Source organism: Plectropomus leopardus, chromosome 8 (assembly GCF_026936395.1).
Source record: "Plectropomus leopardus strain MGB_pleo_1.0 chromosome 8, ASM2693639v1, whole genome shotgun sequence".
Classification (NCBI taxonomy): domain Eukaryota; kingdom Metazoa; phylum Chordata; class Actinopteri; order Perciformes; family Serranidae; genus Plectropomus; species Plectropomus leopardus.
This window is the reverse complement of record NC_142183.1, coordinates 28450965-28474884: the sequence shown is the minus strand read 5'-3', so window position 1 is coordinate 28474884 and position 23920 is coordinate 28450965. Positions and strand designations below refer to the sequence as shown.

The following is a 23920-nucleotide window of genomic DNA, read 5'->3' as shown; positions in this document are numbered from 1 at the left end:
GCAAATACTGGCCCCAATAATTGGCCAGGCCGATAATCTGTCGACCCCTTGTTTAAAGCTGCACTAATCAATATTTTTGTATCAACCATGTATCAAATTACTACATGTAAAGTGTCACTCTTACTCCACTTTACCACTGGACAAAACACCCACTAATACTCACTGACATCTAACTTTTGGTGGACAGTAACAATATACATTTACTTAAGTACTGTACTAAAATACAGTTTTTGAGTATCTGTACTTTACACTACATTAGAAAGACAAATATTGTACTTTTGACTCTTCTACATTTCTGGCTCTTTTTACTCATTACGTTTGCTTTAAAGTCTGTGGATGATATTCTTTTCTTTTCTAAAATGCAAAAGACCATAAACTGCGATCATGCAGTGCTGTTTGTCCATGTGGTGTTACCAAGCCTCTACCTCATGCATGTGCTACTCAGACTGGGCGGGTCATCGCTAGAGACAGGTAGACAGTATAGGTAATCAGCAGGTGCTTGTATTTGGTTATGTGATGTTAGTAATGGCTATAGCAGTAAATGGAGATGAAGCTTCCCCACCAGATCCCCAATGGCCATACCTCAATTCCATGTTAAACATTTGCTTACTTCCAGATGAATATTTTAAACAAAGCTGACTGTGCTTGTAGTAGTTGCTGTTTTTGTGCTATTATTGGTCAAATGACTTTTTATGGATTTGTCCACGAAGTTGCTTTACACTGTTATAAAATATTTTTACTCAGCATTTTCACTTTAGCTGTGGATTAACCAGTGTGTTGAGATTTTACAAAAAAGTATTCTGAATATTTGAGTATTTTTAAAAGAAAATAGAAAAAAGAAAATAAGTAGGCAAGTCATAGAGCTGGTGGGTGTGTCACACAGCTCTATCTGCAGCTATACTTACTGTATATTAGACTCTTTTCTGGCACGATACAATGACACATGGCCACAAAATACCATTTAGTCAGCACTGAGGTTGAAAGACATTGAATAAGTAAGAGAAGAAAGATGAAACCAACATTTTCACAGACCTCCATGCTGCTTTCTGCTGTTTACTCAACTGTTTTCTGGCCTGTCTGTGATGTTGAACATTACACACCAGAAAAAAGAAAGGCCTACTGTTCTACTGGCAATAGGATCACTATTTTTCTCACAGGTTTTCCCACTTAAAGAACCTGCACACATGCACTAATTATGGTGAAAGTGTTTTAGAGTATGATTGCCAAACTCTGCAGTTCAACTCAGCTATGCAAAGCATTCAGCATTTTTTAGCTCATTATTTTGGTTTTATCCACAACTTGTGTTTTAGTTCTCTCTCAAGTCTCTCACTGACCTTGTTTTAGGCCTAAGCTATTTCCAGTAAACCAACTCAGATAAACCAGTTGTAAGCTATGTGCCCAGCACCTAATCACTGACAAAGTTATGAGTTTGTCATTACAGCTGTTGTTATCTTGGCTTTTGGAGCCAGAAGTGCCCATAATTGGCCCAGAGGGTGGGGCTGGGGAGGAGCGAGGGGTGGAGCCATCTGAGAACCTGAGGACATTGTAGACAGACAGCCTGTCACTCAAAGTGGCCACCCTTAATTATGCCTAACTTTGAGCCTTACTTTAATGTAAACAGGTTGGTTCTCTAAAAATTCACCCCCCTTTGCAGTTGTTGTGAATGTTGAAATTCGCTATAGAGACCAAAACTGTTTTTTGTTCCAGACTGTTAACATGTTAATTTGTGCTGTAAAGTTGGGCATTTTAACATGGGGGTCTATGGGGATTAACTCGCTTTTGGAGCCAGCCTAAAGTGGCCATTAGAAGAACTGCAGTTTTTGGCACTTCTGCATTTTTCAGCCCCTTAAGTTGCCGTTTGGAGTGGACAGATTTTTTTGATAGAACAAACCAGCTCAGACCACACAGGATGCATGTCAATAATGATCTTTAATGTCAATATATACAGAACTTGAAAGAAAAATAGAATCTTAAAAATCAAATGAAATAAATACAATATCATACAATTTCCACAATGTCTTTTTGAAGAGATATCCATGGAAATTCTTTTTTTTTTCTTTTTTAAATTCAGCCTCTCTGGTTCGACAGGGTGCGTCCCGTCCCCCCCAGAGAAATCCCTACAACTCCCCCACATGCTCTTCATCTTCATCATCTTCATTATATATATTTATATATTTTTTGCAAACTAGAATTTCTTTCATCGTTACCACATTGTTCCACCTTTGAACTCCAGATATTATCTTTAGTCCATTTGCAGCTTATTTTTCCTCTTTTGATACATTGTTAGCATCACAAAGAAACATGAGCCAGACTCTGAATTTTAGGGGAAAAGAAATACATGCATTTATGTAACAAAAGTGCTGACGGATGATCTTGATCCTGAGGGACCTTTTAATCTGCCTCACAAGCAGAATCATGTCTTTTTTTTTTTTAAGAGAGAAACAGTCGTACAATGTCCCTCAGTCAATATCATCCTGCCGACACTCTCACACATAAACCATTACTTCACTTTGAAGAAAAGAAGTTAAGACAGCAAAAGCTAACAAGGGAAGAGGAGAGAGAACTGAGAACTGAGAACTGAGAACTGAGGAGGAGGAGGAGGATGGCAGAGCGCAGATGAAGAGCAGTGGAGGGGGTGGGGGGTGGGGCACAGTTTACCGAAGCAGCTTTGAATCAGCCAATCACAGTGAAGGAGAACATCAGCTGGTGCGTTTCTTCCCTACGCGAGGAAGAGAGAATGAAAGGCGAGGAGGGCAAGTGCATATGAAAGCTGTGGAAATAAATACAAGTCTGTCTCCCCAGCAGTAACAGATATGTGAGTTTCCCCTCTTCCTCTTCAGCTGACTTCTTCACAATGCAACCTCCTCCAGTGTGGGTGTGCATGTTAGCGTGCATATGTCGGGTGTGTCAAATAAATAGATTAAAAAGGGAGACAGTAGATCTGACTGGCCAGGACTTCGGTCTGTGTGTGTGTATGTATGCATGTTTGCGTATTAGAGTCCGACTGAGAGTGAGGTCAAAACAGGAGGACGAGCAGTGTGTGTGTGTGTGTGTGTGTGTCTGTGTGTGTGTGTGTGTGTGTGTGTGTGTGTGTGTGTGTGTGTGTGTGTGTGTGTGTGTGTGTGTGTCTCTCTGTGTCTGTGTCTACATGTCTGTTGAGGTGAGTTTCTTCATGCTGCGTCTCTGGGCTAAACTGGAAGCTGCCACGGGCTCCAACACCGTCTGACTTGTCTTCTGGCTCAGTGCTGAATAGGTGGCAGCCATGGCTCCCTGGAAAACAATGAAATAAACACTTTAAAGACATAGATTCTGAAGCTGGGGTCTCTCAATCAACACAATAACAAAAGGCAGACTTTGATGATGTCATAGAGTAGCATGGGATCATGGGAGTTGTTGTCTTCACTGTTAAACGACCTTATACAAACGTTTTTTTATCTGTGTTAACGACCACCATTTCCGATGCAGTTCTGACAACATGCAGGCATCATATTTAAAAAAACGTTATGCTTAGTCACTTTTAGTCATTTCATTGTAATAAAATAGCTGCAACTTAACTTGCTAACTTGTCATTAGCATTAGATGAGTCGAATACACTTGCACTAAAGGCTACAGCTACTGTAGCGATCCCTATGTGAAGAATTCAATCATGGGGAAGCTCAGGGCTGTTATCTGTGGTCAAAATAAGTCACATTGAGTGAGGCAGCAGCAGACCAGAAGCTCCAGTGTTCTGTGTGTTAAAATTACTGTTTGAGTCTAAGGAGTCTGGTGGCTTTGAAAAGGGCAATGTAACAGCTTCAACAGGGCAGCAGAAAAATGTGTTTTAACCACCTGAAAAACAGGCATATCTTTAAAAAAATTCAGATCAGTTTAAGTGGCCGCTATGTTTACCATATTTTCACCGCTTTAATGTGCAGTCAGACAGCCGTTTCCATTGGGGTCTGAAGTGACAGCCATAAAAAAAGCCATTTTACCTTACAGAACATGGAAGTTACTATTCTACCGCTGTCTCGATTGCTTAGTTTATTTGTGTTATTGTGTGACTAAAGTAAATCTGAACTTATGCTTTAAAACATCAAAGTCAATAACAATGTAATTTTACTGTATGCACTGGCATGGTGCCTGGCATGAACCACTTGTCAGAGCACATTGAAATATCACAAATAAGGTGTCTGCTGGATAACTGTGGTGCAAAATGGCATGCAATAACTCAATGATGCTGTGTGGCAGAAATAATTCTGTATTAACGTAAATAAGCATAACTACCTGACGTTGCATGTTTTTCAGTGATGTAAACCCCGTGTTTAACCGGAAGTTATAGCAATTAGAGAAAGGTAAAGGTTATGTGACCCACCAATTTCTCTGGGTTTGATCATTGTTGAAATCATTTCGATATATGTAAGTACACAACTCAGCTAAATCTATGACAAAGATCTAGTCATTTTTAGACATTTTAATGCAGAAGTATAACATTTCCCATTTACATGGATTCAAGACTCTAGCTTTGAGGCACTTCTGTTTCCACTTTTGTTGGTGTTTGATTTTTTTACCCGCGTGTCTGTATAGGAGATCAGTCTGTTTTGTGGAACCAAACAAAACCAAGTTTTGTTTTCGGTCATGAATATGTGATGCTCATTTCGCCACCACAACACTACTAATTTGAAAAATATCTTTTTCCATGCAACAAAAGATCCATTCATCTTTTCAAATTCTTGGTGAGTTGTGCTAACATTCAGCCTATTTATCATTGCACTGCACTACATTTGCTTGTTTATTTAGTACCACCCACTTATCCAGAAACACGTAATCATCTGAAAATGAGAATGAGACCAGCACTAAAACCTGACACTGGCTTTACCAAGTGCAGTAACATCTTAAAAAAAAGTAGAAAAAATATTACATCATCAAAACAGCAAGCGAATACTCAGGGCAATGGTGCAGGCAATCAAGGTGAACAGGTTCAGTTACAATGATGCATGCTTGTATAATCACAACTTCCTCTGCTACACTCATCAGTGTGTTTACAATTCCATATAAAAGAGTCAAACTGGTGGAAGATCCAGTCTGATAGAAAAAGTGCCAAACAGAAAGTTGTTGAGGAGGGGACTTGTTCCAACTTACAAAGAGGCCACAAGGACACAAATAACACCTCTGGGTGGCTGTGGCGTGCAGTGAAACATTTCTATACAAACTATTGGTCAGACCTTAAATCACATGTGCAAGAAACGAGAAGAGCAAAAATAGACCGGTGACAGCAGTGGGATTCATGACTAAGAGCAGAATGACGAGTCTACAGTAAGCAACACTAAAATTCACACTGACGAGGAAAAATGATGCACGGTCTCTTAAGCGCTAACAGAAAGGTAAAATTAAATGTGACCGGCATGAATCTATTGAACCATCCATCCTACCTGACGATAATCGTACCATCTGGTGGCGAGCTGTTAATGACGCTCGAAATCTATCAGTAGAGCTTTACTTCAGTTTAAGAACTAAATGCTGTTGCTGACCAGGTGCATTCATGCAAGCAGGCGTGTTACTTCCACGTCATCAGAACAACCGCGCGCCCTACTGAGTGGAAAAAAAAAACGCTGTTAAAGTTGTGGTGCCAAATTGGAAAATGGAGTGGCTTTATGCCTAATAGCTGCTGCGTTGTATTTTGCATGTCAAACCAGGGCTGAGCGATATAGAGGAAATCAAATATCACAATATTTTTGAACCAATACCTCAATATTTATATGGCAACGATGTTTAGGGTAGACTATTGGTGCTTTCACAGAATATTTACATGAGATTTTTTATAATACTGATCAATAGTGTGGATAAAATGACAAAGTGGGTAACGGCAAATAATAGGACAGCTAAAGCAGTCTGGTATATTCAGGAATCACATTAACTTAAAATGCGATTAAGATCCTTTGCAAGATCTTGTTGAATCTTTGGCTTGGAAAATCTAGTTTCTTATGGAGTACCAGCACTGCAACTATAACATTTTTTAAACAAAGCTGGAGATAAGACAGGACTCTGCCTTGTGAATTTATCTGTTGCATTACATGAATAAAGATCTCTGTAGAGCATGCACTAACATCTGTAATGGAACTAAGGAAGATTTAAGGACTGAGTGAAAAGGACTGAGGTTTCTTGAAGTAACACTCTCTGTTTACTGCAGATCTTTGTTCAGACCCTCACCTACATATGCTTACAGGCTTTGGGTTGTATCTGAAAGAACGGGATCACAGATGGAAGCAGATTCCTGTGCAGGAAGGCGGATTCTCTCTGCATGTTTGGGTGAACAGTTCAGCTATTTCAGACTGCCTCTATATACAACCGCTTAAAAGCTTGTTAAGGATCCCCCTCAGACAACCTCTCCCTGCAGGGGTGACAGAGTGATAGAGACTGCACCACTAAGTTGTGAGTGCATGATCGTCCGAGGGGATGAGGGGAGTCAGTGGGGAAAGGCGGTTACCAGGCTGCTCTGCTGTGCTGTTTTTAATGTTGACTTTTTGTTACTTCAAGTTGAGTCATATTGAGGATTTTCATGACTTTGTAGTTTCTGATAGCTCTCAATTCACAATTTGAAGGAAGCTTACTAATCTGGTGGGGAATTTGGCTTTTGGGGACCAGACCCTTGATGCAACTGTGTTGCCTTTCACTGAAACACACCGGCTATGACATGTTTTGTGCATAAACTAAAAAAAAAAAAGTTCTAGTTTTCTGCTTTACTTCCGCAGTATGCTGCCCACTGTATATGCACATTAGAGTTTTTCCAGCTGGACCTGCTTGTTAGTTCCTGCTGTACCAATGTCACAGATTTTTAAATTACTTTTCTCAGCTTGAGAATTTTTTTTACAAATATAAAGCCACCATGACTCAAAAATTAATAATACAAAGATTCTTGATTTTGTTTGCAGTTTGAGGTGTCCTATCAACAGTTTTAGGGGTGTCTATGGGGAAAATGATTTTTTGGTCACAGGGGATTTTTTTGCAGCAGTATTGCAAGTGACCATTGGGAAAAATTGTCTGCAAGGCTGAGCGGCTTTCTTGGTCAGCATGATGAGCTTTTTTTTAAACTTCTTCTACTCTGCGTTTATTGGTGGCTCGCTAAAGAATTGGACCAACTACCTCACCTACTTTACCACGTGTGTAGATGCTGCCCTTGTTATGTCAGTGAAAGCCGTCTGGCTTTGTATTATCGGCACAATTAATCAGGTATAATTTAATTATCAGAGTAATACATAATAATATAAATTTCCCATTATATATATATATATATATATATATATATATATATATATATATATATATATATATATATATATATATATATATATATATATACACACATATATATATATATATATATATATATATATATATATATACACACACACACACACATATATATATATATATATACATATATATATATATATATATATATATATACTGATATACTGCATCCCTAGTTTTGGTGTCCATGTGTCACTCTATAACACCAATAATCCACTTTACCAGTAAATGATATATTTCATAGTTTAAATACTCACTGTTTTTTAACATGTTAATAGCATAATATCATCACTATCAATATAAATTGAAGCATTACGGTACACACTGTATAAGCTGTCATTCACCAAACTCTTGGCAACTGACGCAGATTCTGATCCCCACTGAAGTGTCTTTCCTTTTTATTTTTATATCAGTTTTGTTATCTAATCACTTTATCCTTTCCGCCCTATCATCCCTAAACTTGTTGTTCAAGTGCAACAAAATGATTCACCATTTTTGAAAATTGAACATCCTCTTTCTTGTTGTCAGCTGCCTAGCAACACTGCTCTCACGACTTAATCCACTTGAGCACCAAATGTGTTGTGCACTCGGCTTCCTGTGTCAGAAATACGACCTGATGAGTTCCATTTCAAAGAAGCATCTGACCTGGATACGTGGCAAGATAAGATAGAAGGATGGACACATCTGCTCTGTTGCATGTTATGTTAGTAATAGATGAGTCTAGAAGTGGATGAATCACCAAAGGACTGGGCTCACTTTCAAATGTCAAGTGGCACTGCAAGGCTATGACATCATGGAGGAGAGTTCAGACCCTCTTCTGGCTCAGAGAGATGATGTGGTTCCATGTTTAGAAACACTGAGAGTTATGAAGCATGAGGCCAACACAGACCATGTATGTGCCTGTGTCTTTGTTTGTTTGTTAGTTTGGAGGATATGTACACTCACCTTGACGAGGTGAGGTGCATCATGGCGTGTGAGCTGGAAGTGTGGTAGCGTATCTCTGCAGGTGATCCAGGAATGCTTTAGAACCTGTTCTGCTGTGTATCGCTGGTGAGGGTCCACATGGAGCATATGGGACAGCAGGTCCTGCAACAGATAAAACCCATTCAGTCTTAAAAGTATGCAAAAAACTCAATTTCAAGAGTGATTTTTCATTGATAAACTCTCAATGTGTCTCAACAATGAGATAAAAATGCTGTCTTTGTTGTTAGCATCAGTTTTACAACAAACCTTTGAGTCACATTTTATCACTGCCTTTGCACAATCATAGAACAAAACGATACATATAGTAACAACTCAACTCTTAAAGTTACTGCTAAATGAAGTTCATGTAGCACCTTTCACAAAGTGAAGACTGTTTTAAAGGCATGAGAAGAGAAAAAAAATATTTGATATTAGACTTTGAAAATGTTCTTTAAAGTCACAGGACCAATGAAAATCAGCTTCAAAGACACACCACCTGTGTGAAGCAACAAAGTGTCAGTGTGTGTGTGTGTGTGTGTGTGTGTGTGTGTGTGTGTGTGTGTGTATCTGTGTGTACCTTTGAGGTGTCTGATACAGTATCCCAGTTGCCACCTGTCAAAGAGAACTTTCCAGATCCTATCCGGAGTAGAATCTCCTCTGGTGTGTCGTTTGGCCCATTAGCAAACGGCGTGTACCTGACGGGCGTTAAAGAATAGACATTAGTAAAGCACATGCAGTATTTCCTTTCTTAGATACTATTGTATACTGGTCTCATAACTCGACTGCCACTTTGTGGTATTTAAACACACCATGAATACAACTATCTGACTTTCTTAACATCTCTGAGTACAAGCAGGAAATGCTGAAGTGAGGCCAATGATAATTGTATCATATTTGCTAATCTATCCATTCAATAAGTATGCTTTTTAGGAAATGTCTTAGTTACAATAATATTACATAATGTGAATCAGGCATTTCCAGTTGAATTTGTAAATATATAACAGAAATCGGTTTTGCACTGTCCCTTTGTCGCTCTTTCCTACAACATTTAAGCTGAATTATCCAACATTTTTTTAATGAGTGCATTCTTACCCTGCCAGCATGGTATACAGTAGAACTCCAAGACTCCATATATCACAGGCTGCATCATACCCTTGCCGCATTAGTACCTGGACCCACAAAAACAAAGACACAATCCATTAGCAACTCATATTGACAATAGGAATAAAAAAATCTCTTTTTTACATGCTTAACTTTCTGTCCACTTTACATCCTTGCTCCTATATTATATCTCTTTCTCTATATATCTAAATTTCAGATTTTTAAGTCTTATATTCCCTCAGCATTTGCTCCTTTTTTGCTTTCATCATTTTCTCCGCTTTCACCTCTGGTGCCACAAAGTTGGCGGTGTAACAGGGGGTGAGGAGCAGGCCGTTGCCTCCTCGAAGCTGCTTGGCGAATCCAAAATCACAGATTCTGATGGAGTCAGGATTGCCCGAGTCATCCATATATAGGATGTTACTGGGCTTCAGGTCTCGGTGTACCACCTGGAGAGGAGGAGAAAAAAAGAACCTTAGAGACAGAAGATATCACATGTCCACTTGTTCTCATACATATGCTGAAGTGTGTCCTCACCCCTTGGCAGTGGAGGTAGTCAACAGTCTTGGTGATGGTGTAGAGCACAGCACTGGCCTCTCTCTCAGAGAAAAACTTCTGCCTGAGGATCTTGTCCAGCAGCTCCCCTCCCTTCATCAGCTCTGTCACCAGGTATACATACCTGCCCTCATCATACACCTGACACACCCAGAGACAGTTAGTATGGTGACAAACTAAAAAATGTACTCATGAAATGCTCACACTCAAATGTTACGGACATCTTTCAGAGTGATGATGTTGGGATGCTGTCCGTATCGCATCAGGATCTCGATCTCCTCAGAGGGGTCCCTCTTACTTTTGTCTATAATCTGAAAGACAGACATGAGCAGCTGATGTCAAATGACAGAACGTACTGGCTGGGTCAAATAAAAAATAACCTCTATTCAGGGTTCCCGTAGTTCCTTAAAAAGGCATTGAATTCATTAGTCTAAAATATCTTTCAAAAGTCTTAAAAATGCTAGAACATGGGGATTGGGATTTTATTAATCTGTTTTTTTCTAACGTTGCATTGTAAAATCTCAAAATAATTAGTGACATCTTTTCTTTTTATTCCTTTTCTTACTCGTCATGGTGGGAATCCAAGCAGTGGAATCTTACATGCACACAAAATTGTCCGGAAAAAAGGATACTATAATGGATACCTGTATGACAATATAATATGTTCATTGTCGTCCATGTGCTTCACTCTAGAAAGAGTTATTTTTCAAACATGTGATGTAGATAATTTAATCTTTTCACTGGACAAAAACTCATGTTTTTGTTACTATAAACATTTGGGCAAACTAAAATTGTCCTTGTTCAATTTTAGTTATTAGAAAATTGGACTTAAACTTAATTCCAAGTGGCATTAAAAAAAACGTCTTAAATTTAACTTACCTGACAGCCTTTAACAAACTAGGTGAGATATACAGCAAAGCATTGCTTTAAATAAATGTGAAGAAGTGCTGCCCTCTGCTGGCATGTTGGCAACACTAACTACAATTGACATGCTCAGTTTTTTAGCAATTTCATACACTCACAAGGTTCATTTTATGTACCCACACTATACAGACACAAATATATTAAATGTTGCATTCACACTAAAGTCATCTAAATTAATCATTTAGCTCACCAGAAGTTTAATAACACTTTTTTTTTTTTTTTAAAAGATGATCAATCACAAGCTTCAAATTTACTCACAAATGCAACAAGAATGGAGGTTTATTTAAAAAAAACAAACAAAAACATTCACAGCTATGTTATAGGAGCTGATCTTAACATTAACCTTATGAAACCTGAGCAAACTGACTTGAAACATGGGAAGACAGCAATGAACAACTTGAATTGGCCCACAAATTGGCAAATCTTTTTACTATAGCCAATATAGACATGCCCTTGAGCAAGCAATTCACAGGCCAACTAAACTGGATAACTCTAAGTTTAAAGCATGGACAGTGTTTCAGAAAATGAGCACTGGTACTTAGTGAATTTTAAAAAAGGAACTGAAACATTGTACTACCTTCACAGCATAGTCCATGGCAGAGACTCGGTGTACACAGCGTTTACAGATAGAGTATGAGCCGACCCCTATATCCTCCTGCAGCTCGTAAAGATCTGAGAACTTGGTCGAGCCTCCGTGCATCTAAACAGAACGAGATCAAACTGTTATGTTACATCCTTAAACATTAACTGAATAAATTAAATATTCTGTCCTTCACAAGCCTACACATTTGATGTGACGACTCATAGGCCTGGTGTTGCATTCATTTTAACACTGTTCACAAATATGCCCGAGTGGAACTTTAGTAGTAATTTTATTACATATTCAGCAGCAGCAGCAGCAGCAGTCAAACTGTCAGAGCAGATTTACCACCTCTGTAGTATTAGCTCCATATTCACACATCACTTAATGGCACAATGCTGTCAAATTAAACAGTCATGGGCAGAAATGGAGCCATGCTGGATATATGTGTATGTGTGTGTAGGTCTGCAAAGGGACACATCCAAATCTAAATGGTGACTCCACTGTTGGACATAAATGGAATTGTTCTTTAACGTCTCTGCACAAGCTGAGCTTCATATAGAGTATCTGTGTGACCTCCATGTATGTGAGGTAATATATAATTAACTGGTGTAACTTGTGATAGAGGACATTTGCAGAAATGGGGATAATGTGTGTTCACCTGAACTATGGGGAGTATGCTGAGCAGCGGGGAGCTCTTGTTTTCATCCATAGGGGTTGGAGCAACAAAACTGAAGCCTTTGAAGAGCTGGTGGGCGTTCGCACTGGGAGGGATACCTGGGGAGTCTAAACATACAAAAGATAATCCACAATATAGTCTTATGAACATACAGACACCCACTAAATTTTGGAGACTTTGCTTGTATTCAGCACTCAGTCGCAGTTTCCATGGCTGCAGGAGTGGCTGTTGTTTTTAAGCTCTAAAGCATGTGAACAGAGCATGTGTGTGTAGGTGTAGATTTACCTTTAGGCGTTTTAGCGGTGAACTCGGGGTCGAAGCAGAACGTGTCATCTGGTTTACCTGCTGCGGGCTTGAAGGGGGGCTGGAGCTCTCTCCTGTACAGTTTCTGCAGGTGGCATACACCACGCAGAAAACACACATACATGTTAGAAATCAAACCCCACCACAGGCTGTTTGCAGTGTGTGAACATATGTGAGAGAAAAGCAAAGACCCCTCCCAGATTAACCCGCTCCCATCCCTCCATAGCCCGGTGCAGCCAATAGCATCCTGCAGGCTCTTAAACACTCACGCAGGGCTATTAGTGCACACACAGCGAGCACTGGCCCTCTGCCCAGACTCACACACACACAAACATACTTGGCGTGGCCAAGACTGATGGCCAATCTCACCAAGCCAACCGTTTGTTAGGTGTGAATCCTCAACAGAAGCTGGAGAGTTACATGTGTGTGTGTGTGTGTGTGAGTGTGGGTGTTGTGAGAAATGAGAGCGGTGTTTGTGTGTGTGTGTGTGTGTGTGTGTGTGTGTGTGTGTGTGTGTGTGCGCTCACATTCCAGTCGATGGTGGAAAAGAAAGCGTGGCGTTTGATCTCCTCCACTCCGTCGGGCCCGGCCCCTAAAGACACAGATCACTCTGGTTCAGTTCACCTGGCACGTTCGCTTTTATTGTTTCCAGAGGATCAACACATTCACACATTTTTCTCTCAGCGGGTTTTTCAGCATGTGATTTAAGTGGATGCCAAAATGTTAACAAGCTCAAGCAAAAAGCAAGTGGCGCAATGTGAGGATCAACACACTTCGTTTACTGTTATTCTAACAGGTTCACGCTCACACAGTCGGCTTTAAAGCACCTTACCTAGTCTGTTAGCGGGGTTACGTTTAAACAGCATTCTCAGCAAACTCTGGGCTTCCAAACTTAGGAACTGAGGCATTCCCAACTTAGCTCTGGAGGGGCGGAGGAGAGCAGAAAGTGAATGTACGGACAAAAAGAAAAGCTACAGTTGATCAGCTCTTACAAAACTTGTCTCACTTCTGTCACACTTTCAGTGTCCAACATAATGACTCACTTGAGAATCATGTTCATGGTCTCATTGCGGTCTTTCCCTTGGAACGGCAATGTCCCCGTTAGCATTTCAAACTGCAAGCACACAATGAAAGAAAAGGAATTGAATCAACATTTTTTCTCTCATCCATTTATATAAATGTCAAAGTTAAAAAAAGGGAGTTTCTGTACCATAAGTACTCCCAGAGACCACCAGTCCGCACTTTGCGTGTGTCCTCTCCGGTTGACCACCTCAGGGGCCATATACTCCACCGTACCACAGAAGGAATAAGCCTTCTTATCAGCATCTACTGACTCTTTACTCAAGCCAAAGTCTGCACAACAGCAATGTAAAAAAAAAGAAGGGTAAGACACATCGCTGACTGAAGAGTCCCACCCAGTAATTACATCATGCAGAGCTTTTATTCTTTAGGTGTTAGCAAGGGAAACATAAAAATAGCTGCTGAAGACAGTCAGCCTAAGGACAAAAATGGGTCATGACTCTATTTTAAGAGGGCACATTTAATATGAAACACTTTAATTACAGGCCATTACCCAGATGTAACTGTTCAATCACTCTTTTATACTAAACAAATGAATTTACAATTAAAAAATAACTCAAATAAATACCTGTGCATTACGTGTATTTAGCACTAATTCAAAAACATACCTGTTAACTTTATATGTCCAGCTTCATCAAGTAAGATGCTGAAAGACAAGGATAGGTTTTCATGGAGGTGAGTTTTAAACAACAATACAACAATGACAGTATTTTATCTCATACCTTTGCATTCTGCATAATATTTAAGGACATTTTTGCAAATGTTAAGGGAAAGTTTGGATTTTTTTTTAAAGTCAGGTTGTATGAGGTACTTATCCATAGTATGTGTTTTACCAATAGACCCCCAGTCTGGAGAAGCAGACAGGAGTGCTGCTTCAGAAGCAAAGCAGGGGCTGCTGTGTACGGGGACAACAGCAAAATGTATTTTAAAAATGAGTTTAAGCATATTCTTTATTTAAAATATTTTCACCACTTAACCTTGTCATCAGACAGCCCTTTCCAACAGGTAGCTGAATTCGTTATTTATGCTCTCTTCAACAAAACCAGTAATTTTACCTCCCAGAACACAGGAGTTGCTGTTCTGCTTCTGCCTTGATGGATTTGGTGAATCTGTAGTGGTAGACCAGCAACCCTAATGTTTTGCATTGAAGAGATCATAGATGAATGCAGGGGTTTGAGTTCCCTGTTGGAAAGGGCTTACTGAGGGGCAAGGTAAAGCAGTAAAACTATTCTAAATATAGAGCACGTTTAAACCGATAATATTTTTTTAGGTATTCTGCAGCTGCCCCTGCTACTCCTGCCTGCTTCTCCAGACGTATGGCACGCTGACTGCCATCTACTGCAGGTAATACGAGACCATTGATATGTACCTCATATGACCCCACTTTAAAAAAATCAAAACTATCCTTTAAGTTCTGGAGATTTCTAATGGACTGCTAATTGGAAAAAGTAACAGATCACAGTACTCTGCTCAAAACAACATTTGACACATCTAGTCAAATTCCAAGACAACTCAGAATAAAGTCTGGACTAAAGTCAAGAATGTGTTAGCTGGTGTAAGTCTAATATGTCTAGTGAAGTTATGAGTTGAAATGACTTGTGAAACATAAATGGAGGGATTGACCATATATGGTGACGGCTGCCTGAAAAACACTGCTACACTACGTTATTAGGAAGTAACTTTGGACATCACACTTTAAATTATACGCTTATGAATGCATTTTCTTTTAGATGACGAAAAACAATCGACCTGTGAATTCTTGTCAGCTATTAGTCAGAAAAATTAAATTTCTGTGCTTGATGCATGCAGTATATGGGTTATATGTTTGGGTTTTTTTTTTTTGGTTTTTTTTTAGCATTTCCTCTTAGAGACATAAATACAATAATTTTACTTTCAGGTCTTTGAGAACTGCACAGTTCAAAAACTGATCTTGATCACATTTCACCATGACTATCCTATGGTTCAAAAATAATGTCAAAGTAGAAAACTAATAATAGAAACATTTCGAAGTTTAAATCATAGTAATGTCTGACATATAAATTAGTTTTCTGAAATAATGAGTAATGCTTTTGGCATGTGGTGAGGGCCAGAGCTGTACAGTTTATTTGTACAATTTTTAAAAAATATCAGTGGTTTTGAACTTGTAATATCTATGAAGTTGGAAGGGGTTGGACGGTGACAGTGGGATGAGAGTGTGATGGGTCAAAGGTGAAGGTGAGGTTTAGGACTCATACTTCTCTGGCTTGAGATCTCTGTAAACTATGCCCAGGCTGTGCAGGTGGTCGAGGGCCAGGGCCAGCTCTGCAAGGTAGAATTTCACATCTTCCTCTGTAAACATAACCTGATAAGAACTGGACAAATTTACTCTCTGAACTAAGAAGAGGAGAGAAATTCAGCAGCAAAGAAAAAAAAAGACACAACTTCAATATTAAGCTTCAGTAACCACAAAACAGAGAAAACAGAGGAGCGTTATTGTCACAATATCAACATTTCAAATAAGTTACACGACTCGGCAAGCTGTTGATTTGACATTGCCAGCAGCTAACGCTTTGGTTCTGAGACATGCTTTCAACACAAGGTCTATCAAGAGAACAATCACACATTGTCTGAGTTCCCTGAAAGCATTTGAAAAGAACTGATCCCAGCCTCTAACTGACAAGCAACCGATGATCTAAAAGCCAATACAGATTCCAAGAAAAGCACACGCGTTTCCACGAGGAATTCAAGTCATAATTTGAATAAAAAGCAAACAGAAAACAGGAGAGACAAATGACTTGGCAGTGCTAATGCTTTTATAAAATAAATTAAACATTTTTGCATACTAAATTTGCACCTGTTCCATTTGTAGCTGTCAGCTGAACAATTCCTCCGGGTTTTAAGGAGAACATTGTGGCTGCATATGTACTTCAATTTAACAAACATGTTTAAAACATTAGCGATTCAAAAGAAAGGCTGTTAAATACTGGAGTGATGAGGACAACATGCTGCACTTTTCTTTTCAGACAGAAAAAGTTGCAAATAATCTTTAAGTAAATGTGAGACATAAAGCAACGGGACGTCAGCTTACCTCTTTGGATAAGCGAGTGAATACATCCCCTCCCCTGAGAAAGTCCAGTATTAAATACAGTTTCCCTTCTGTCTGGAAGGCTGGGAGACAAGGAAACAAGTCAATTACCTGTAAGCTAATTGTGTTTCTGACTACAACAGAGACACTCAGGGTGACGCATGTAAACACAGTAACTCACTTAGCAACAGCTTAATGACATTAACAATGATACTGATATCATATAAGAATGAAAGTAGATATTGGCTCAACCCTTTTGTTTTAATCATTTTTTTTATGCATACTGTCACTATCTTGTCTACCAATTCCGGTTCAGTAAGTGTGTAATAACACCAAAATTTTTTGATTGGACCATAAGGATAATACACATAAACAGCTTATCCTACCTTAACTGATTATTAGGGCTGGGACGACATGCTCATGTCAAGATTCAATACTGCCATTTTACTTGGGTACCTATTTGACATGTATTGTGATTCATTAAGCATTGCTATTCAATATTATGATTTATTATGATTTTTTGTTCGCTTTTGTTAACACTAGATCATGGTAAAAAGTTTAGCCATATACTGGCACAATGCCAGTATATGACATATATATATATACGACATATGCAGATCTGCTCAGCAATTATTTTACTTCCAACTTAACCTTGTTGTAGATTTAAAGGAATATTACACCCACAAAAGGACCGTTTGTATATCAGTTACTCGCCATGTGTTAAGTTGAATTCTTTGTTTATCTGGCATGCCTCCACAGTGACCAAAGAATCCAAAAACAGAAAAATTCCTGATAAATTGAAATAAAGGAGTACCACTTTTTTTTTTTTTAAATTACAAAACGCAAACTTACACAACACTTGTGCAGTATAACCAAGTAATATTTATCTAATTGCATTTGCTTTACTTTACAAATACACAAATTTTCGTTGAAACATTACAATATAAAATGCTTCCGCCTACGAGTCACAGTCCTGATCATGCACGTGTGTGTGAGCTTCGGAGCAGAGTTCCAATGCATGTGTGTATTAATAGGAATGTTTTAGCAAAAATGCATGTGTTTGGGAAGTACTTAGCATACGAAAGGTTAAAATTAGACTTGGATTATACCTCACTGATCGGGTGAGAGTTTGTAAACAGATAATTTGATATCGTTTTGCTGTTGTTAAATGCAGACTGCTTTGACTTAAACTCATGAAGAATGTTTGCCTTTTTTGGATTCTCCATTTGCTGCAGAGGAATGCAAGAAAAACAAAGGCTCTTCGTGAATTCACTGTAATGCCAATGAGTAACTGATATACAAATGCTCATTTTGCTGGTGAAGTGTTCCTTTGAGGCACAGCTTGCTCTGAAAAGAGCTTCCTTGATGGTATGACATACCACAGCTCAAAGGTATAGACCATGATTCAAAGATCTTTTTCCCACCACACTATACTGACGAAGGTCTTTGCAGATAAAATGAGTAATTGACTCCTTGATATATTCTGCTTTCTCTGAATAGCAAGTTATTTCAGTGTTCCCTCTGAGGTCTGTTTGCTTGCTGCAGATCCTTCGGCTAACTCCACATTTAGCTCTAGATGGTATCAAGCAAGATTGGCACTCATGTTAGTCATATTACAACAATATAATCCTTGTCCATGACAGAGCTTGCAGGCAGCTTTAGCCATGTCTAGATCTGTTTTCCATTGCATTGTGTAAAAACTCAAAGTGTTTCAATACTTTGGATCTAAAATGTGAGGTTGAAGGTTGTATCTCGACTGATCTGGAACTGTCTGTCATTCTCTGCTTTCTCGCTTCTGCTTTATTAACCGGATATGACCTCACATTACTCATATTACAACAATAATAGCTGTAACTTCTTTCCAACTCAGTAAAGAAGTTCACTTCAGGCAATGTTTACAAAAAAATCCAAATTCCTAAAGGGATACTTTTGTATTTTTGAACTGGAATTAATTTTTTTTGTGTGTGACAAAGTGACAAATTGAAATGACTATTTTTGACATTGCTCCAATATTGAAAGACAACATCACAGCCGGCCGTGGCAAAACAGGCTGTAATGCAACCTCTTGGGGCATGTTCACACCATCAATTTACACCAATTGAAAGTGCTTGTTGTTACCACTTACAGGCTCAGATTATTAGAAATGTTGAACAACATTCTGGAAAAAAATCCCTAAGGAGAGTAAATGGCATTTCTTACCTTTTGCTGATCCGGTCTACTTAATTTTTGTGTAACCAAGTTTCACTCAAGTCTTCACTCAAGTCTTGTTCTAAAATCTTTTAAGCTCTTCCACATTGTTAAAATCACCTCAATATTCAGCCATGACATTGAAAATCTTTAAGATAACATGAAGCTTTACTTTCTGGACTGCACCACAACACACAATTCCTGGCACTCCTCTTTCCAACTCTCACTAACGTTTCCACTGTTTTTCCTGCAATAAACCACCTTGCAAGATTTCAGAACGAGACTTCTCCTTGAGCAAGAGTTGGTCACAATAACAGACAGACCAGCTGTTGTTAAATTTAAAATGTTAAATTTCTCTGTTGGTTTGCGTCAATGGCAAAAACAAGTGCTTTTAATGGACATAAATTGACAGTGTGCACATGCACCCAGTGATTACATTGCCACCTGTTTCGATGCAGCACTGTATCTGAATACTAAACCTTTTTTTTCTTGAATAGTTATCTCCATTAAACACTTGGACAAAAAAAACATGGGGTAAATAGGGCCAAGGTTGAAAGATACTCAAGTTTCCCATTAAGTGAATCCATCTTATTCCCAACCTTAATGATTAAATATAATTGCTTGCACAATATGTGATTAAGAGTTTCTCTTACCGTAGTGCAATTTCACTATGAAGGGATGATTGACTTCCACTAAAATGTCTCTTTCCATCTTAGTGCGAACTCTGTCCCTGACTGGAGAGACAAAACAGGAAGGGACAGTGAGCGAGAAAGAAATTCAACACAGAGGACAGAACATACTGGGTGATTTGCGCTGCAGTGTTTGTGTGGATGCAGGCTGAAGTTGCGTTACCTTTCAAAGATGCCTTTTTTAGAACTTTCATTGCATATAACTGACCAGCATCTGGGCCCACAATCTTCCTGACAAGGAATACCTGAGAGAACAGGATACATTTAGAAAGATAAACACCTACGACTGCAGTGATGGAAACGTTTCATTTCCCTGTTTCCTCACCTTGCCGAAAGAGCCCTGGCCGAGGACTTTGAGCAGTTCAAACTGTGACGGATCAGCTTTCTCACAGCCCTCTTTCACATGGTGGGTGATAGGAATCTCTTTATATGTCCCTTCATCCTAAACAAACAGTATCAGTATGAGACTGCCACACAGGACTGCTGATCTGTCACCGCTTACATGCATGCATGTATGTCCCAAGACCTCGTGCCCATCATTACTTACACAGTGTGAGAAAGACTCTCCCTCCTCCATGGGCTCGTCCATGATCTCATGTCCATTGACCTGCAGCAGAACCAAATAATTTCATCAGAGTCGGCAACAGTACACACTTTCACAAAGCTTGATCATCCTTGTTTTCAGCCGAGCAGGACTGTGTGTGCAGCTGCTGCACGCCCACATGTATGACGGAAGACTCAACAGATGAAATCAGTGAGTCACATGCAATAACAGTGCGCTTTCACTTCTCCAAGCTCTGTTTGTTGTCAAACAGTATGGAGTCCATACTCTAAGCCCGTCCAGCTGTCCAGCTCTCATCCTGTCCCTATAAAGCCCCTCATTATTAGCATTCTAGCTTAATCCCCAGGCAGAGCAAAAACAACATGTCTGACTGGCTCTGAGAGTCTGATGTTTGCTAGGGCTGCAGTCAGCATTCACCCTCTTGAGGACAAACTAGGGTCCGGCTCTTTCAGGGCATCGGGCTGACAGTGATGGCAAGATGCTTCATTTTTTTAAAGACCACAGACAGACATGCTTTGTTCTACTCACAGTTACATTTAGGAGCCTGTTCCATGCCTCTCTTTTGTTTGTTTTAATAGCCATACACTGTGATATTGTCAGCAGAGGAATGTCAGATATTTCAGCATCTGCAAGTAAATCAGACAATAAACTGACCGCTGCAACATTAACCAGGTCTGCATATTTCAGTTCTGTGCTCAAGCTCAGCCTGCATGATGTATTCAGTCCAGTGTGTTTGTGTGTTGAATTCCATCAAGCCTCTGAAGAGGGGGGATGAGTCATAGCGCTACGCAAACCCACTCAGTGGGTGGAGCCACCAACATACACTCACGTATATCAACAGAACAGAGACCAACTAACCAATGTTTTAGCATTAAAGAATAACATACACAACAGAAACACTCACATCAGTCAAAATGTAAACCTCAGAGCAAGCTATAACACTGAAAAATGTCAAAATGTAAGCCTTGGTGCATCTCTGAAGTGTACCATCCAGGCTAGCCAAAAGCCAGGGCAGTGCTTGTGTCATAATTCACACATACATTTTCACTCCCACCTTTGCTGTGGCTCATCACGGCTTGTAACAGAGTGCAGCCTACACTTGCACAACCAGGCGAGCCTTTTTCAGCCATTTGAAAAGATGTCTGACAGCCATACATAATATCATCTCACAATCACAGATACCACCAGCATGCAATATTTTGATTACATATCAACTTCAAAAGAAAAACTGATACAAAGAGCATTAAACACCCAATGTTTGCTCATATGCTCCTGTTATCTTGGCATCTTTTAAACATGCAGCAATCAGCAAACAGCAGATTAAAGTGCTTATTTGTAGCAAGAGATAGAAATACTTTTAAAAACAATGAATTATTCAATGTTTCCACACCACCTACATAAATCGATCGCCTTCAACAGATTGACAAAAAGAGTTAAGATGGCTGGGGCATAAGTCTCCCAAACTACCACAGGAAGAACAGAGTTTAACTCAACAAAGAATGGGTCAGAAGTGTATGTTGCAATAGCTTTCTGCTGGCTTTTAAAACGGCCACAGCAGTCAGACAGACAGTTTTGGACTGTAGGTGTTAAAGACTGCAAAGAATCCCAGAGATGGAGAGGTTTAGGATGTCAGACTGGCTTTGCTGCACAAAAAAACACACCTCACTGTGGAGCCCATGTAAAAGCAGTATTGAATATGTCCTAACACAGCATTTAGAGAAGTCTTTCAAACGGTATCATTGGGTTCTCTACAGGTCTGAGGATGAAGGACCAGCCTACAATTAATACAAGGGTTTATATTCCATTAAGAGATGTTGTTATGAGCCTGATGGAAAGAATATGTAAATTTAACTTTGCTGGTGCAGTTAATATACTGTCAGCTGTGTGAATGAATAGTTTTATCAAATTATGAGTTGTTATTATTAGTTATTACAAACCGACAGTTAAAGCCAATAACAGCACTAGTAATTCACTTGTGCTGCTGACACACTTGAGAAGACGTCCGACCACATTAAACCGAGCTAATGTTAAACTTTGAATCAATGTAACGTTGCTGAAATATTCTATAAGATTACTGTAGATATATAAAAACACTTTACCAGCTCCTCGTTAACAAGACGGTGGCGGTTGAATAAAAACTTGTGTCCAAGTTTCAAGCCTGCAAGCTGTCAGCTAGCAAGCTAACTACATGCTAATGCTACATGCTAAGCTAGCTATGAGACAAACTCCTCTTGAGAAGTGTAAATAACAACAAAAGCCAATAGGGAGTCATGTGTCACTGGATTAGGAGCCCGTCCTCTGTGCGGAATAACGAGCGGTTGGGAAAACCCGGACGGGTTGCTATCACACAAATAAACCCGGGCAGTGCAACAAAAATAAACATCTAAACCAGCTGTTAGCATTAGCTAGCGTGTTAGCATGCATCACGGTGCGCTGCAGGTCGTGACGCGAATTTAAGCTCGACCCAGCCTCGCAGGGCAAGCTAACTTAACGGGACAGCACGAACCGAAAACAATGTGAAGCAGGTTAATATGCAAGGCACGTATTTGTCAACTCACCTCACTACTAACGCTGTTTACCTCCATCTTATGCCAGGATTCCTCTCTAAGTCTAAGGCATCCTAGTCCACCTAGACCCCCGCTCCACGTTGCATGTCTCCCCCTGTGTGGAAGTCCGGCTGCTCTGCTTTGATGATCGGATCCGAGCTGTGCGGCTGTTATCGGGATGGGATCAGGGGGTCGGTGCGGGGTAGAGCTGATGCCGATGACTGGACCATACGCTCGCCGAGAGCACCGCTACCCTGCCATGGATGCGAATATGGCGGCTATCGTGGTACCTGATCGTCAGTGAATGAGAGTTTATTGACGTATTTATGACGCAATTCAGTTAAGGATTTCCCCCCGTCCAAACCAAAGCAGCGGATCTGTAGATAGACAGGAGGGGAGGGAGAGGACGTGGTGGCGTGGGGGACTTGATGCTCTATGACATGCTGCGTGTGACATGTACATGCATCCGGGTGATGAGCCATGCGCTGGAAATAGTCCCCGGGAGCTTCATTTATGGTTGACGCAGGGTGAAATTAGGGAGCAAAACAGGCACCTCTTGTGGCGAGGCATGAATCTAAGCCTCTGATCTTAAGGGGTGTAAGTTGAATGTTTTAAAGCCACTGTTTCATAAGCCTGTCCATCCCTAGTCCAAGTGGAAATAAGAGGCTTAGAGCTCATCCACTTTCCCTCTAGTCTCTCCCACACACAGGCACAAAGTCTTTGTGTGGCGAGGTAATGAAATACACACTGCGTGCCTACAATTGTTTATGCATAGTCACAACTTGACATTTAAAACGCAACTAATAATTGCTGATTCGAGGTAGACCAGTCTGTGCTTTTGTTTTGTGTGGTTCTGTGTCTTGTTTGGGGTGATTTTGTGTATTAATTGTCAGTTTGTTTTTCTCTGTGATATCATTTTGTGCCATGCCATTTTGCTTGTCTTTGAAATAATTTTGTCTTTCTTTGGTCATTTTTTGTTGCTTTGTTTTAATTTTATGTATTTTTTGGTTGTTTTTTTGTTGCTTTCATCAATTTGTGTCCTCTTGTGGTTGTTTTGTGACCGTCTGTAGTGGTTTTGTTTTTCTTTGAGGTCATTTTGTGTCTTCCTATATTTGTTTTGTGTTTCGGTGAATTAATTTTGTGTCTCCTTGTAGTTGTTTTGTGTCCTGTAGTCGTTTCGTGTCTACTTGAAGTAATTTTATGTCCCTTTTTTCTAGTCGTTTTGTGTCTCGTCAAGGTTTTTATGCCTTCTGGTTGTTTGGGTGTCTTTGCAGTCTTGTGTTTCTCTGTGGCCCTTTTTTCCATATTTGTGGTAATTTTGAAGCTTTTCCTGGTCAGTACTTGTTAGTTTGAGTGACATTTTGACGTTGAGAGCCGAGAGGGCCCCGACGCTTTGGCCAGTT

General features: G+C 39.8%; 1 protein-coding gene across 2 annotated transcripts; it reads right to left on the bottom strand.

The window, feature by feature from the left end:
- Window positions 1-1910: 1910 nt before the first annotated feature.
- Window positions 1911-22989, bottom strand: rps6kal (ribosomal protein S6 kinase a, like). Of its 2 annotated transcripts, none has more exons than XM_042492873.2 (22): window positions 22530-22989; window positions 19957-20016; window positions 19735-19851; window positions 19573-19654; window positions 19374-19454; window positions 16537-16616; window positions 15704-15810; window positions 14078-14115; window positions 13600-13742; window positions 13433-13503; window positions 13222-13310; window positions 12917-12981; window positions 12372-12474; window positions 12069-12193; window positions 11405-11527; window positions 10125-10214; window positions 9886-10044; window positions 9636-9797; window positions 9343-9419; window positions 8828-8945; window positions 8233-8373; window positions 1911-3270 (listed from the first exon to the last, which is right to left on the bottom strand). In XM_042492873.2, the coding sequence occupies exons 1-22, from the start codon at window positions 22554-22556 to the stop codon at window positions 3145-3147; spliced, it is 2184 nt and encodes a 727-aa protein (XP_042348807.1). In that variant the 5' UTR covers window positions 22557-22989; the 3' UTR covers window positions 1911-3144. The 2 variants fall into 2 exon arrangements, with proteins under 2 accessions (XP_042348807.1, XP_087937452.1); XM_088081326.1 differs by lacking the exon at window positions 22530-22989 and adding an exon at window positions 22071-22350.
- Window positions 22990-23920: the final 931 nt, after the last annotated feature.

What these genes read in the sequence shown, in the direction of transcription:
- rps6kal (XM_042492873.2), bottom strand. Translation starts at nt 22,556, where the DNA reads ATGGAGGTAAACAGCGTTAGTAGTGAG. An exon ending in CATAGTGAAATTGCACTACG is followed by an intron (nt 16,617 to 19,373) that starts GTAAGAGAAACT and finishes CTTGTCTCCCAG; the next exon opens with CCTTCCAGACAGAAGGGAAA. An exon ending in CCAACTTTGTGGCACCAGAG is followed by an intron (nt 9,420 to 9,635) that starts GTGAAAGCGGAG and finishes TTGTGGGTCCAG; the next exon opens with GTACTAATGCGGCAAGGGTA.